The sequence below is a fragment of the Canis aureus genome, chromosome 38 (assembly GCF_053574225.1).
Source record: "Canis aureus isolate CA01 chromosome 38, VMU_Caureus_v.1.0, whole genome shotgun sequence".
NCBI lineage: Eukaryota > Metazoa > Chordata > Mammalia > Carnivora > Canidae > Canis > Canis aureus.
In genome coordinates, this window is record NC_135648.1 from 12149715 (window position 1) to 12165662 (window position 15948).

A 15948-nucleotide genomic window follows, 5' to 3' on the forward strand; every position below is an offset into this window, starting at 1 on the left:
GGGTTCCTCTGAGTGTTGATTTATATTATGTGCTAGACTTGACTCTGAATGTGCTTTGTCAGTTCCACCCTCAAAATAAGATTTGGCACCATCGAGAAACTATTGTCAAGAATGAGCTACAAGTCCTAGAGACAGTTCCCAAACATTTGGGCATTCAGGAGTAGCTATGCTCATGCCCACAATAGTTAAAATATTTATCACAGAAAAAGGCAATATTTTATTTCAGGTAAAATACAAAAATGAGATATTTTGCAGTGGCTCTGAGTCTCACTGAATTTCGCAACTGTGGGTGTGTGAGGATATTTAGCCCTCTTCCCAAAATAAATGATCCGAACTAGACAAGTTCCTTTAGGATCCCACTTCACAGAATAAAATATTGGAATTTAATGTTAGGGTCCTATTTTATTATTAAGTGCTGAAATTTAATATGTGGGTGACAATATAGGCTTCATGTGAACACTGGTTATCTTTTGAAGTCTGGATTCTTCTGGAATAGAATTCTCTTGCTGTTTGCAACCCTGGCTTGGCCATAGAAGCACCTAGATTTTTAAAAATACAGATGATGGCTTGGAGCTAGCTACAATTTTCTGATTAATAAATCTGGGCTTGGGCCCAGACATCCTTGTTTTTAACCACTCACCCAGTATTTTTAATGTTATAGGCTCCCTGTGTCTACTTAGTTCATAAGCCTATGATTCCCATTATTAAGTTTCACTGGTTTTCATTAGCACAAATACTGGGACCATTTCCTTTAAAATATAAAGTTAAAAAGAAACCAGCTCCAACAACCAAAGCTAAATAATTACATAAATTAATGCCAGTTCTCTTGAGCCTGGCATAAATGTATAAATGTAGCCCAAAGAGCAAAACAGAGATTAAAGCCACAGAGCCAGAACTTGAACTAGGATCCCTAATGGAGATTAATATTTTCTTCAGCAGTCTGCCAGCTGAATCATGGTCTAATTAAATAGTTCAGATTTAGTGAGTTTGCATTTAAAGTATTAGCAGATCTGAGAATGGGTAAAGCTAAAATGAGTTAGAATCTTTTCTGTAAATGGGAAGTTAAATTATCATAGTAATTTGATTAAATCATTTTTAAATCTCTCAAGCTAAATCACAGCCTTTAAAGAATAGTTTGAAGTCTTAATTGCTGTTTGTGAGCATATCTCTCTGCTATTTGTTCTCGCCTCATTTCCTGGGACATCCTATAATATATCTCCTGCCGGGCAAGAGTAGTGGGGAAGGCAAGGCTTGGGGTGGGGGCTGAGGTGACTCTGCAGCTCACTTCAAGCGTTTAAAGATCTGCCATGGAGAAGAAGGACATTTATTCTGTATCCTTCCAATATTTAGAACCAGGACCAAAGGCTGGAAGTTGTAGACAGATTTGGAAAAATCTGAAGAGGACATTTCTAATAATTGGTCAATCTCATAAAATAGAATGTTCTACATATATCTGGAAATGTCTTCATTAGCAATGTAGAGAAGATTCTTTTTTTTTTCTTTCTAAGATTTTTGTTATTTATTTGACACAGAGAGAAAGAGAGCGTACAAGTAGGCATAGCAGCAGGCAGAGGGAGAAGCAGGCTCCTTGAAGAGCAGAGAGCCCCATGTGGGGCCTTGATCCCGGGACCCTGGGATCATAACCTGAGCCGAGCTGAAGGCAGACACTTCGACTGCCACCCAGGTACCCCCAGGAATATAGAGAAGATTCTTGATGAAGATGGAAGGTTGAATAAGATAGACTCAGAAGATCATTTTAACTCATTTTTTAAAAAATGACAATGCCAAGTGGTATGCATTCTAGCAGCATATTTTGATACAAAAAAACCTGACTTAAACCTAATAACTCTGATGCATCCGGTGCCAGGTGACTTCCTGGCAGCCAGGAGATGAAATAAGGCAGTGTTCAGAAAGGGCATATCGGAGGCCTTACCCGAAACGGGTGTTTAATATATGGTCTATTTATTATATTTATTCCACTTTTCCTTTGGTTTGATGGGAAAGTAGTTTAAAATTGTCTGTAAAGATGCAATTCCTCTTTCCCCATCCACTTATTCCTCTTTCTACTTTGAGTGCTTTGAGGCCCAGGATATTTGGTAAGTCCATCTTCTCTCCCTTTCCTTATGTGCAAGGTCAGTTTTTTGAATACCTGGATACTCACCGTTAGTGTGTGCCTGGGCCTCCCATTTCCCCTTCAGCATTTAACAGGAAAAATAGAAAAAAAAAAAGTTCAGTGCACGTTGTCATCTCCATGACAGGTTTCCCCTAACATTGCCAGTCCTTAGACATCTTTGGAAATGACGTGTGCTTATTGCTATGAGAAGACACATAGGAAGTGGATGAGATTGTCGTGTGAAAGGAGCCGGAGTGAAGAGAGGCCTGGGGAGAAACAATCCATAGGGACAGGCTAGCTTCTGTGTTGGGAAATGACCCGAGTTTCGCTCCAGGGTACCACTGTCGACCTTAACAACCTGAAAGAATTCTTCTTGGCTCCACCAGGCAGGAGTAGAGTCGTATTCCAAGTGACTCAAAACTCTTTTTTTGAGAAATGTGTCATTAACTACCTGGTGTAAACAGTGGTCAGTTTACCAAGGATGTGCTGAAATGATTTCAAAATGACGATGTAAAACAACAAAATGCAAAAAAACCTTTTAAACAGGTTCCTGGTTATGGCTGTCAGCCTTCTAATTACGTTGCCATATTTTTTTTTTTTTTTTTTTTTTACCATATGTTTAGCCACTTGATTTTAAATTACATTTCCTCTCTCTTTTTGCACATGTGACCTGATATTTGAATTATAGGAAAGATTAGGCTAACTACATATATCTTAGAGCTCTGCATTCTCAGAGAAGGAGAATTATTAAACATGAAGAATCCCCCAAAGACTCCATTATGTGTAATTAACAGATAAACTGTCATCAGAATCAATAAAACGTGCTAAATGATTCAAACTTGTATATAATTAAGTGTCTGTTTTAGAGCTAGAGCAGTAACTTTTCTTTTTCCCCACATCTCACATTTCTCAAAAGAATAATTGTGGCAACCCTGTTAACCCTTTCCTTGCTTGATCAAATTAGATTTTTAAATTAGTCACTTAAGGGCAAAGTTCACTTCACAAATGTGAAAAATATTTCAGAACTCGTTAATCTAAAGACTTCATTTGTTTTTCAGTAGAAGCAGACTGGATGAGGATGCTTTAATGAACTGTTAACAGTACACTGAAAACCTTGAAAGGATAAGCAATTTTTTTGTGGTTTTTGGATAGTCTACACCTGAATGTAGTGTTAGATTTGGTTTCTTTATACAGAATTCTTAAAACCCTGGTCATCAGTTGTTGTTTGTTTGTTTGTTTGTTTGTTTGTTTCCTTTTGGGAAATAAGGGCTTTCTGAGGGCAAGATCATAATTTTATTTTATTTTATTTTTAAGATCATAGTTTTAGACAATGTTACTTCCACACCACTTAGAATAATGCTTTTATTTTTTAAATTTTTTTAAAGGGGAGAGATTTTTTTAAGATTATTTATTTATTTATTTATTTATTTGACAGAGAATGAGCCAGAGAGCAGGAGCAGGGGTGGATGGGGTGGGGGGATGGCAAAGGGAGAAGCAGGCTCCCCACTGAGCACGGAACCCTACCTGGGATTCGATCCCAGGACCCCAGGATCATGACTTGAGCCAAAGGCAGACGCTTAACAGACTGAACCAGAATAATACTTTTAATAGGCGTCCTTCAATAATTGCTGGCTGAGTGAATAAACACATGAATGGGATAATGAATACGGTGAATGAGATAATGAATAAAGTAACAGAGATTGTGATCTGATAAAAGAAAGTCTCTGATTGTTCCATTTTAGAGGAAAAACAAAACAAAACAAAAATCCCACACTTTGAAATAACGGATTTTTTTTTGGGGGGGGGGTAACTTCTGTGTTGGAAATCCATGGTGGAAATCACCTGCTGGAGGGCAATGTAGAAAAAGGAAAAAAAAAAAAAAAAATAGAGGTTTTTGGAATCGTAAACTTCTCTGAGCAGATCACAAGGCTTAGAGAGCCCAGAGAGGCCCGAGAATAATATCGAGGTTCCCCCGAGTGGGCTCTGGTTCTTACTGACCCTGTTCTGTCTCCCGCTTTGTCGCGCAGACTCCATGCACATAGAGGACGTGGAGGCTGTTCAGAAGCTGCAGGATGTGTTGCACGAGGCGCTGCAGGATTACGAGGCGGGCCAGCACATGGAGGACCCGCGCAGGGCCGGCAAGATGCTGATGACGCTGCCGCTCCTGAGGCAGACCTCCACCAAGGCGGTGCAGCACTTCTACAACATCAAACTAGAAGGCAAAGTCCCCATGCACAAACTTTTTTTGGAAATGCTGGAGGCCAAGGTCTGACTACAGGCTTCCCGGGCCTTCCTAATCTGCACGCCGGAAAAGGGAAAACTAAACCCAAGAGCGATGTCGAAGAAACTTAGCGTTTAGTTACCAACATCAAAAATCAACGGACTGCACTGATCATTTAGCAGCAAGACTATGAAGCAGCTTCCAGATTCCTCCCAATCCTCCTGATGCGTTTCTTTCTCCCTTTTCTCATCGTCCTTCTGCCTTTCTTCCCTCCTTTCTCAGCCGCTTTATTGCTTTCTTTTCTCCCTCCCTGAGTCCTCCTCTCCCTCATTTCGTGGCTTCCTTCACTACCGCTTCCCTTTCTCCTCCACTGCCTTCCTTCCCTCTTCCTCCTCCTCCTCCTCGCCTCCTTCCCTTTTCTCCACCTTCCCCTTTCTGCTCAACTGAACGTTTCTCTAGTTGTAAGGAAATTGTCCCCTGCCTTGCCTTGCCTTGCCTTGTCTGTCCTTCCTTCCTTCCTTCCTTCCTTCCTTCCTTTCCTTTTTCTTCCTTCCTTTCCTTTTTCTTCCTTCCTTCCTTCCCTTCCTTCCTTCCTTCCTTCCTTCCTTCCTTTCTTTTATTCTTCCTTCCTTCCTTTCCTTTCTTCCTTCCTCTCCTTTCCTCTCCTCTCCTCTCCTCTCCTCTCCTCTCCTCTCCTCTCCTCTCCTCTCCTTTCCTTTCCTTTCCTTTCCTCTTTCCTCCCTCCCTCCCTCCCTTCCTTCCTTCTGCTGCTGAACTTTTAAAAGAGGTCTCTAACTGAAGTGAGATGGAAGCCAGCCCTGCCAAAGGATGGAGATCCATGATATGGATACCAGTGAGCTTGTTGTGAACCATAACGTCCCCAATGACTAAGGAATCAAAGCGAGAGAGAACCAACGTACCTAAAAGTACAGCGCAACACAGACCAATTGACTTGAGTGCAGTATTAGATTTCACGGGAGCAGCCTCTAATTAGACAACTTCAGCAACGTGGCATCGGCTGCTTCTTATCATTGCTTTTCCATCTAGATCAGTTACAGCCATTTGATTCCTTAATTGTTTTTTCAAGTCTTCCAGGTATTTGTTAGTTTAGCTACTATGTAACTTTTTCAGGGAATAGTTTAAGCTTTATTCATTCATGCAATACTAAAGAGAAATAAGAATACTGCGATTTTGTGCTGGCTTTGAACACTTATGAACAATAATGAAGGACAAATGAATCCTGAAGGAAGATTTTTAAAAAAAAAATGTTTTGTTTCTTCTTACAAATGGAGATTTTTTTGTACCAGCTTTACCACTTTTCAGCCATTTATTAATATGGGAATTTAACTTACTCAAGCAATAGTTGAAGGGAAGGTGCATATTATCACGGATGCAATTTATGTTGTGTGCCAGTCTGGTCCCAAACATCAATTTCTTAACATGAGCTCCAGTTTACCTAAATGTTCACTAACACAAAGGATTAGATTACACCTACAGTGACTCCGAGTAGTCACGCACGTAAAGCACTGCACATGGAGTACAGATCCGTAGAATGATCAGGAGTGCGCCTCTCTACCTGGGAGGCACAGTTGCCATATGATTTCTAGCTGCCATGGTGGTTAGGAATGAGATACCGCCTGTTTGCAAAGTTACAGACCTTGTCTCCGAAGGAGCTGTGAGCCAGTATTCATTTAAGAGGCAATAAGGCAAACGCCAGAATTTGAGAAAAAAAAAAAAAACACACAAAAACAAACAAATCATCAAAGACAGCAGACGCCTGACCAAATTCTAAAACCTAATCTTTATGAGTTTATTCATTTAGGAATGTTTGTTTAAATTAATCTGCAGTTTTTACCAAGAGCTAAGCCAATAGGTGTGCTTCTCAACCAGTATTGTCACAGCAAGAAAGTCAGTCAGGTTCCAGACTGTTAAGAGGTGTAATCTAATGAAGAAATCAATTAGATGCCCCCGAAATCTACAGTCGCTGAATAACCAATAAACAGTAACCTCCATCAAATGCTATACCAATGGACCAGTGTTAGTAGCTGCTCTCTGTACTATGTGAACAGTCTTATTCTATGTACACAGATGTAATTAAAATTGTAATCCTAACAAACAAAAGAAATGTAGTTCAGCTTTTCAATGTTTCATGTTTGCTGTGCTTTTCTGAATTTTATGTTGCATTCAAAGACTGTTGTCTTGTTCTTCTTGTGGTGTTTGGATTCTTGTGGTGTGTGCTTTTAGACACAGGGTAGAATTAGAGACAATATTGGATGTACACTTCCTCAGGAGACTACAGTAGTATATTCTATTCCTTACCAGTAATAAGGTTCTTCCTAATAATAATTAAGAGATTGAAACTCCAAACAAGTACTCATTATGAACAGATACACATCAGAATCATAATAATATTTTCAAAACAAGGAATAATTTCTCTAATGGTTTATTATAGAATACCAATGTATAGCTTAGAAATAAAACTTTGAATATTTCAAGAATATAGATAAGTCTAATTTTTAAATGCTGTATATATATGGCTTTCACTCAATCATCTCTCAGATGTTGTTATTAACTAGCTCTGTGTTGTTGCAAAACTTTTTGGTGCGGACACGTTTCCAAAACTATTGCTACTTTGTGTGCTTTAAACAAAATACCTTGGGTTGATGTTTCATCAGCCTCGTGCTAGGAATACTGTGTATCTATCATTAGCTATATGGGACTATATCGTAGATTGTGGTTTCTCAGTAGAGAAGTGACTGTAGTGTGATTCTAGATAAATCATCATTAGCAATTCATTCAGATGGTCAATAACTTGAAATTTATAGCTGTGATAGGAGTTCAGAAATTGGCACATCCCTTTAAAAATAACAACAGAAAATACAACTCCTGGGACAAAAAAAAAGGTGCTGATTCTATAAGATTATTTATATATGTAAGTATTTAAAAAGATTATTTTCCAGAAAGTTTGTGCAGGGTTTCAGTTGCTACTATCCAACCACACTATATATAAGTAAAATATATACAATATATACGTTGTTTTCACTGTATCACATTAAAGTACTTGGGCTTCAGAAGTCAGAGCCAACCAACTGAAAACCTGAGATGGAGATGGGTGCAAAGAATCAAGTACAAATTTTAGTTTTCAGTTTAAGTGACTCTTGGCATCACCGAGAACAAGGATCTCACAAATAGGAAACACAACTTAAAATGTAGATCTAAAAAAAGAACTGCACGGGCTTTAGGGTAAATGCTCATCTTAATTAAACCTCGCTCGAGGTAAGTTTTTTCGAGTTTCAAGCAAGACCATTTACTTAATGTGAAGTTTTGGAAAGTGAGAAAAGTGTATGTTTTCGCCATATGATTTTAAATTTTTATTTTGCTTCTTTTAGGTTTGTTCTTATTTAAAGCAATAGGATCGTGTGACTACCTGTAGTTACACTTGTGTTTCAATCAGATCAGATTGTTGTATTTATTCCACTATTTTGCATTTAAATGATAACATAAAAGATATGAAATATTTAAAACTGCTATTTTTCTTATAGAAGAGAAAATGGGTGTTGGTGATTGTATTTTAATTATTTAAGCGTCTCTGTTTACCTGCCTAGGAAAACATTTTATGGCAGTCTTATGTGCAAAGATCGTAAAAGGACAAAAAAATTTAAACTGCTTATCATAATCCAGGAGTTGCATTATAGCCAGTAGTAAAAAGAATAATAATAATAATAAAACCATGTCTATAGCTGTAGATGGGCTTCACATCTGTAAAGCAATCAATTGTATATTTTTGTGATGTGTACCATACTGTGTGCTCCCGCAAATGTCCATTTGTGTAAATGTATTTATTTTATATTGTATATATTGTTAAATGCAAAAAGGAGATATGATTCTGTAACTCCAATCAGTTCAGATGTGTAACTCAAATTATTATGCCTTTCAGGATGATGGTAGAGCAATATTAAACAAGCTTCCACTTTTGATTGCTCTTTTGTATTGTGTTTCTTTTTGTTCCGCCCACTGAGGACCCGAATCAATAAACACTGCCCTTTGTTGCTTCCACGCAGACAGTATCTCCGAGTACCTATTCCCTAAAAATAAAGTAGGAGTTTAAATAAGAGCTATATAAAGGCTTGTCAGAATGAATTCGAGGGTGCCGAGAGACATTTTGCATATTTAAGAGTATGCAAAGTGTCTCATGGCACATTAGAATTCATTCTGACAAGCCTTTATATAGCTCTTATTTAAACTTAAAGCATCCCCACATCATCCTGCATTACTCAAAATCATCGCCTCTGTGTCAATGTCATAACAGAAAACTTTCCCCCTATTTTAAGATCGTATTAAAACCTGCTCGAGATACCTATTATTGCCCTCCCTCTGCAAGGAAGCCGAGGGCTTGCACGAGCTCGGCAGCGGGCTGCAGGCTTCGCAGGCCGGATTTCCCTGGGGGAGGGGGGGGGTCGGGGGGGTCCGCAGGGGCGCTGGGAGGTCCGAGTGCACGAGTGGGGGGAGCTGCCTTCCAATCCCAGAGGCTGAACCAGCACTGCCCACCTGCCCAGGGCACGCGGCCTCCCCTCGCTTCTCTCCCTCCGACAGGTGACACCCGGGTCGCCCCGGGTCAAGCCGCGCTTGCACCTGCTTCCCCCCTCCCCCCGCCCCGGGGCATCACCACACTTCTGCCTACCTGGGGAGCCTCGTGGGGCTGCATCTGCCCACCGTGCCCCTCACCTGCCAGGGGTGGCCGGTTCTCTGGTGACACACAGAGGTCTCTAAACACAAGGCGACTCAGGGGCCAGAGGCCACCTAAAGGACCCAGGTGCTGCAGCCAGCAGCCCCACTCGGCTTGGCCCTCCCTGTTCCAGGGTCCTCTGAGTGGCATCAGCTCAGCAGAGGTTCTTAGGTTCGGAGGTGCTTGGCTTTGGGTATTTTTCAAAGTCCTGGGGTGGAACTGACCCAGTGCAGGATGCAAACCTAGCAGGAGGGAAAGCTGGCCTGGCATCTCCCAGGGACGTTCTCCTTTAAAGCTCTGTGCCAACGCTCTCAGGAACTCCAACGGCAGACTTCTCTTGCTGGCTTTTGGAATTCGGAATTATTTAAAAGAAAAGAAAGGAAAAAAAGGAATGCTGAGTTATTACACGGAGTAACTTTTCCACTACTGACGTATTTATCAGAGACGCCTCAGGTGTCAGAGAAAATGAAACAGGATTTTGACCTTTCAGCATGTTCATTTCTTGATATATAAACAATGAATAGCTCTGACAAATGGGTTATGTGTTTGTGTTGAGGGATCAGTTTTATTTTTACCTGTTTATAAATGACTTTTTGCTTTAAACTAGTGGTTCCCCCAACTAGGCCGCATATTGGAGTCACCTGAAGAGTGTTCAGATTGCCTGACGCTCATATGCCTACCCCACAGCGGACTGGGCCTTAGCTGTGGCCTAAGTTGTGGGGCTTTGGAATGGTTCAAAAGTTCATCTGGGTGTCATCGTGGCTCTGGCGGTAGGGCACCTGACCTTTTTTTTTTTTTTTTTTTTTTTTATATTTTATTTATTCATGAGGGACACAGGCAGAGGGAGAAGCAGGAGCCATGCAGGGACCCTGACGTGGGACTCGATCCCAGGACTCCAGGATCACGCCATGGACCGAAGGCAGGTGCTAAACCATTGAGCCCCCAGGGATCCCAGGGTGCCTGGCTCTTGAGCTCAGTTCTATGCCTTGAGCTCAGGGCGTGGGTTCAAGCCCCATGTTGGGCTACCCACTGGGCATAGAGCTTACTTAAAAAATTATATATATATATGTATATATATATAATATAGACTTAATATATACTTAAATATATTAACATATATTATGTACTTATATATATGCTTAAAATTATATATATAATCTTTAGCTGATTGTAATGTGAAGACATGAGGAAACATACTTCAAATTTTTATGTTACCCAAATAGACAAAGAATAGCCTAAAAATTTTCATACGTTGGCTCTGAATTTTTGTGAGAGTTTTAGACTGCTTTTTAAAATATCATGACAAACGGATTCAGCCTTGTTTTTAATCACAAGGCCAATGCAATGCACCTGGATTGTTTTGACCACCGCTTCTCCCCAACACCTCCCCACATAGTGCCTGGTCCTCTCTTCCCATCCATCCTTCCCACAGTCACATGGGGGACACGTTCTATTTGATGATTCCCAAACCACATCTTCTGGTTTTGCCACATCTAAAAGTAAGATACCTTCTTAAAAACTTGTGCAGACTTATCTTACAATCTCCTTTAAAAAAAAAAAAATTCTGCTGATCTGACCCTTCCATGTGCTTTCAATTGAACTTACATGTGGCTTACCTACCTGTTCTTCCCTACTCAAAAACAAAAGAGGAACAAAATTAGAACAAATTTCATTTCTCCGGATGACCTCTCTTACCTACGTCTTCCAAGTCGCAGATTTAGGTAAGTAGGAAGTAGAAATGAGAACGGAGATAGAACATTTCACTCTTGGGCCTATGCAAAAACTTTAGGTACACTGAGCTTATTGCAAAATTTAATTTGTGATTACACTGTAGAAGAAAAGACATCTATTTGAGCTTCTTGTTTCATCCATGATGGTTTACATATTGAATGGATAGCCCTACAGTCCAATAGATACTGAAGTGTGCAAATCAATGTTTCCGGCCCTTTCGAATCTGGAGGTCTAGCTCCTTGGGCCCCTTGGTAGTGTGGAAAGAACAAAATGAAACAAGTAGCAGCAGATTGATTGCCCACCTCATCTTATTATGAAACAAAACAGAAAAGAAAAGAATTTCAAAATATAATCCCCCTTTCCCAGGAGTATTTGTCTTGTTCTCCATGAAGTTAAAGGTCTGAAATAATGTGCCCATCAGGGGCTCAATGTTGCATGTCCATGCCAGTTGGTCCAAGGGCTTGTTATGATGGTAATGACCTGCTGAAACGTGAGCTTGGATTGCAACAATACAATTGCTACCAGCTCACCCGCTGGGAGAAATATTTTATTATTGTCAAATGTCCTCCATAGAGATTTGTTTTGCCTGTTCCTGTTTAAATTAAATTCAAAGCAGAACTGCATTACTATTTCTCTGGAGTATATTTGAGATAAACAACTAGTCTCAAAATTTAGGATTCCTGGCTAGCTCAAATTTGTTTATTAGCAGAAAAATTACAATAGGTGACACCATAGCTGCAGGAATATTATGATTGCAGCCTCAAGAGAGATTTACGTACTAAGTCCATGACCTAAAAAAAAAAAAAGAGAACTCCTTTTTTCATTACAGATGCCAGCCAGATTAATAATTAACTATGCCGTCAATTGTACAACCTTAAAAAGAAAAGATATCCTTATACACTGCTGCATTGCCATAGTATGCCACAGAATTTTGGCCATGAGGAAATTTGCCCCAAGTTAAGAAGTATGTTGAAGTCATAAATCAAATGTGTATGTGTGTATATAAAAATATTTTTAAACAGCAGCATAGTATAAATAGCACAGAAGCCCAAAGGATAAATTAAAATGCTCTTTGAGCATATACTTTTTCCATTATTATTTTTAAAAAGAATTAAATGTCCTAGAATTACGGAATTCCTTGGATCATTTTGCCAGAGGCCCTCTAACACAGCTTTGGCAAAGGACCTTGCAGCTGTGAAGCTCAGTCAATACAGATGTTGTCACATGCAGTCGCATTAGCATGGGACCTCACCCTACCAGAAAAATGCCTGTTACCTTTGTGAAAAATCACAGGAGGCCCGTGTGGTCCCCAACAGACCGAACTTTGGAGAGCTGGTTTGGGAAATGCAAATGAGCTGTTGGGAGGGGTGACCAAGGACCAAACAGGCAAACATTTCAGACTAGCAGGAGCATTAAATCACACTATTCACACTCCAATGCCATCCGCCATGCTCAGTCGAATTTCACAGTTTTGTTGGGAAGTGAGGAACTGTCTGCTATTAAAAATATAACAGCACAGAAAATGAACGTCAGAAGAGCAGTTTCTAAAATGAGGTCTAGAGTTATACATGGGTTGGCTTTTTTCCTTTTAAATATGTGGTTTCATATCATTACAGATGAAAAATACTAAACATTCATGGTAAAAAAAAAAATCCTGCAGATCCTTTGGTAATAATCTGAGATCTGTTATCTCCACTAGACTTGTATTTTGCCTCGGTCCTCTTTTGTGAACAAAATGAACTGACTAGCCCTAAAATATCAACTCTCTGCTTATAAATCAAAACAGATAAATAGACTATTTTTAAGGATATGTATGCAAAATCCCTTCCTCCACAGAAATAAATATGTAGGTGAGGATTATGGGCTGGGCAGGAAGTAAAACGATGTTTAGCTTTGATGATGTTTTGCCACCTAAGGAATTCTATACCACGTGACTTCCTTGTTCTGGTTTAATGAGATTTGGTTGTGCTAAAGTTGACAGGGGGAGACAATGAGGAGAAGCAGCTTGCCTTACCAGTTTCACGTGTGGACTTTGAGTCAGTTATACGTGAGTCCAAATCCCACCTCTGCCAATAACCAGCTATGGGGCCTTGTGACTAAAGTCTGTTCAACTTCAATAAATGGGATTTATAATCTCAAGGGATTATTATTAGAATTTAGGTAATTTAAGAAAAAAAAATGTTGTACTCATTATGATGAAAATGATTATTATTTTTTCCTTTCCCCAAGAGAGGCTAGCTAAGATTCCAGGATAATCTAATTGAGCCTGGGAGAAAGTCATTAGGGCATTGGATCCAGATGCATTAGCTGCTGCTTTGGGGAGCTTCTCTTGAGTGGGCAACACTGAAGTAGTACAGAGTCGGCGTCGATGTGCCCCTGCACAATGCAGGTCTGCCTAGAAAGCAGTCATGGACCTAACTACGTGCTGGGCACTCTGCTAGTTCTTTGCATGTATTATAAAAGTTAATATTCCCAGCAACTTTATGAGGTAAGTGCTACTAATATCTCCAACTCGTAGATGAAGGAAAGGAAGCTCCAGGAAGTCAAATGACTTGTTCCAAGGACCATCTAGTTAAATACATAGTCCAACTAAATTTGAACCCAATTTGTCTAACTCCTGAGGCTAATTATCTTAAAACATGAACTCTGCATTTAAGAGTTTCTCAAAATTGAATAATAGACAATACATCTTTTTTTTTTTTTTACATATGGGACACAAGACTGGATTAATCCTATTGCTTTGATCAAGGAATACTGTCCTCAGCTCCTGGCATCAAGTTTATTCCCTCCCCACACCATAAATCTTGTGAATACTTGGAAAATGCGTAATGTGGTTCCTGTGCAAAAGAATTTTTGTATATAGAAATTGTGCTGTGTTGACTATCTTATTCTGTTTCTTATTTTTTACTTCGCACTAGGTTTTTTAAGACTTATCCATGTTTTAGGAGGAAATCTGCTGCATAGTAAACCATTGAAGTCACATATCACATTTTGTCTGTTCTCTTTGTGATGAATGATAAGGTTGCTTTCAATTCCTTAATACAATCAATAATGCAATGAACATCTTGGGGTGGTTTTCCTTATAGACCAATGTAATTATTTTTCTAAGTTATATGCCCAGGAGGGGGTTACTGAGTTACTGACCATTTGTATGTTCATTTTCACTACAGAAATTATTCTACAGAATAAGAGCACTTTGAACTCCCAGCAGCAGTCTGTTTGGGTTTTATTTTCTTTCAGCAACGTATGAGACTATTTTGCTTTTTTTTTTTTTTCACTAATTTGATTATTTGAAAATTTATATATTATGGGTTTGACTCAAACTTCTCTGAATGTCTTATTCTTGTACGAGATCAGGTTTTCTTTTCTGTGAACTGCCTATTTATAACCTGTTTATAAAGAGCAAACTCTTTTTTTCTATTGGGTTCTTAACATTTTCTTGTTCATTTGCAGGAGTTCTTTGTATATTTTAGATATTGATCCCTGTCAGTTTCAGGTTTGGCAAATGTCTTCTAGCTGATCATGCATCCAGTAACTTTGACCTTTGTCTTTGTTCACTAGGAATTATTAATTTTGATAAAGTCATATCCATCAGTTTCATCCTCCTTTCAGAGTTCAAAATATATATTTCTAATTTTTTTTGCAATTATTGCTATAGTAGAAATTTCACATGTAGGTCTTTTATAATCCAGTTTGGATATCTTTAGTGTCATATAAGAAACTTTATTCCTCAATTTCCTTGCTCCCTACCAATGTATGATGTCACATCTATATTATACCAAACTACCATATATAAAAATGTCTATTACTTGATTCTTTTTTATTCTGCTCTTTGGACAATCTATAAGTTATTGACACAATACTATATTTTATTATTATATTTTACTATACTATTTCTATGTCTATTACTATATTTTAGTAGTATATTTTAATACTGTATTTTATTATTTTATTACTATAATTTTATAGTTTGCCTTAATATCTAAGAGGATGCATCTTTCACTCACCCACATACACTTTATCTTATTTCTCAAATTATTAGTTTTTTGGAAAATTTTATTCTTTCTCATAAATTACAAAATGTTTTGCCAAGTTTTCAAAATGATCCCTTTATAAATCTTATTAGAATTTTAATATATAAATTAAATTGGCAAAATTAACATTTTTACAAATCAAATTCAACGAACCTGCTATCTCCATTTTTTTTTCATATTTTTAAATTTCTTTGGTAGAGATTTCTCAAAATTCCCTACACAAAATCTTAGGTTTTTTAAGGCTTTTTTTTTTTTTTAGTCAAATTTTGGTATTTTACGGATTTGTAGCTATTGCCAAATACCACTAATTTTCCATTGTATTAGTGAGTTGTTTTTGAATAAAGGAATGCTACTGCATTTTGCATATTGATCTTATACTTAGGAATTTGCTGAACATCCTTATGAGTTGTAATCAGATCTGAATTTTCAAAGGAAATGATCTACAGTCGCTCTAAATTTAGATTGCAAACCAATTGGCTTATTTCTGAATCCATCTCCTTCCCACTGTACCTTATAACGGACAGTTAAGAGCAGTCAGCTCAAGCTTCTAGCATTCTGACTACAAACCATCTTTCCCAAAGCCATAAATCTGTTAGATACATTTTCTTTCTTCCCAGTGACTGAAGGCAAAACTTTTACAAATGGGTTGCCAGTACCTAACACGAACCCCCATTTGTCAGCCTTCAATAACATTTTCCAGTTTTCTGTCAAAGTTTCCCACTGCCTTTGTCCCAAAGCCACTTCCATGTATTTTAAGCTTTCATTATGGAAGCAACTCTATTTCTAGGTACTGATTTTTCTATCAGTCAGTTTTTGTGGTGTAACAACCACAAAGCCTCCATGTAGAATAAAATAAGTACTTCTTTCTTGGAGTTGGTTGGGGGAATCTAGACAGGACTTCACTGAATAGCTACTTCAGCCCGTGGGTCTGGCTGGCTCTCTGCCCCTCCTATCTCACTTTGGGGTCTGGGCTGAAGGGCCAGCAGGTTCTTCAGAAGGCGCCTCTTACTGCGATGGTGGCAGAGGGCCCGGGAAAGCAAGTCCCAAGGTACCAGCACATTTCAAGCTCTCACTCACCTTATGTCTATTCATCTCTCAGTGGCCAAAGCAAATCATGTAGCCA

At 38.8% G+C, this 15948-nt stretch overlaps 1 protein-coding gene across 36 annotated transcripts in view; it reads left to right on the top strand.

The window, feature by feature from the left end:
- ESRRG (estrogen related receptor gamma) overlaps positions 1-8311 on the top strand; it is a 616791-nt gene extending 608480 nt beyond the window's left edge. For all 36 annotated transcript variants that reach the window (XM_077887012.1, XM_077887030.1, XM_077887042.1 and 33 more), the window contains one exon: positions 4141-8311. In XM_077887012.1, the coding sequence (XP_077743138.1) occupies positions 4141-4385 (245 nt within the window). In that variant the 3' untranslated portion in view covers positions 4386-8311. The remainder of the gene's footprint in view (positions 1-4140) is intronic.
- Positions 8312-15948: the final 7637 nt, after the last annotated feature.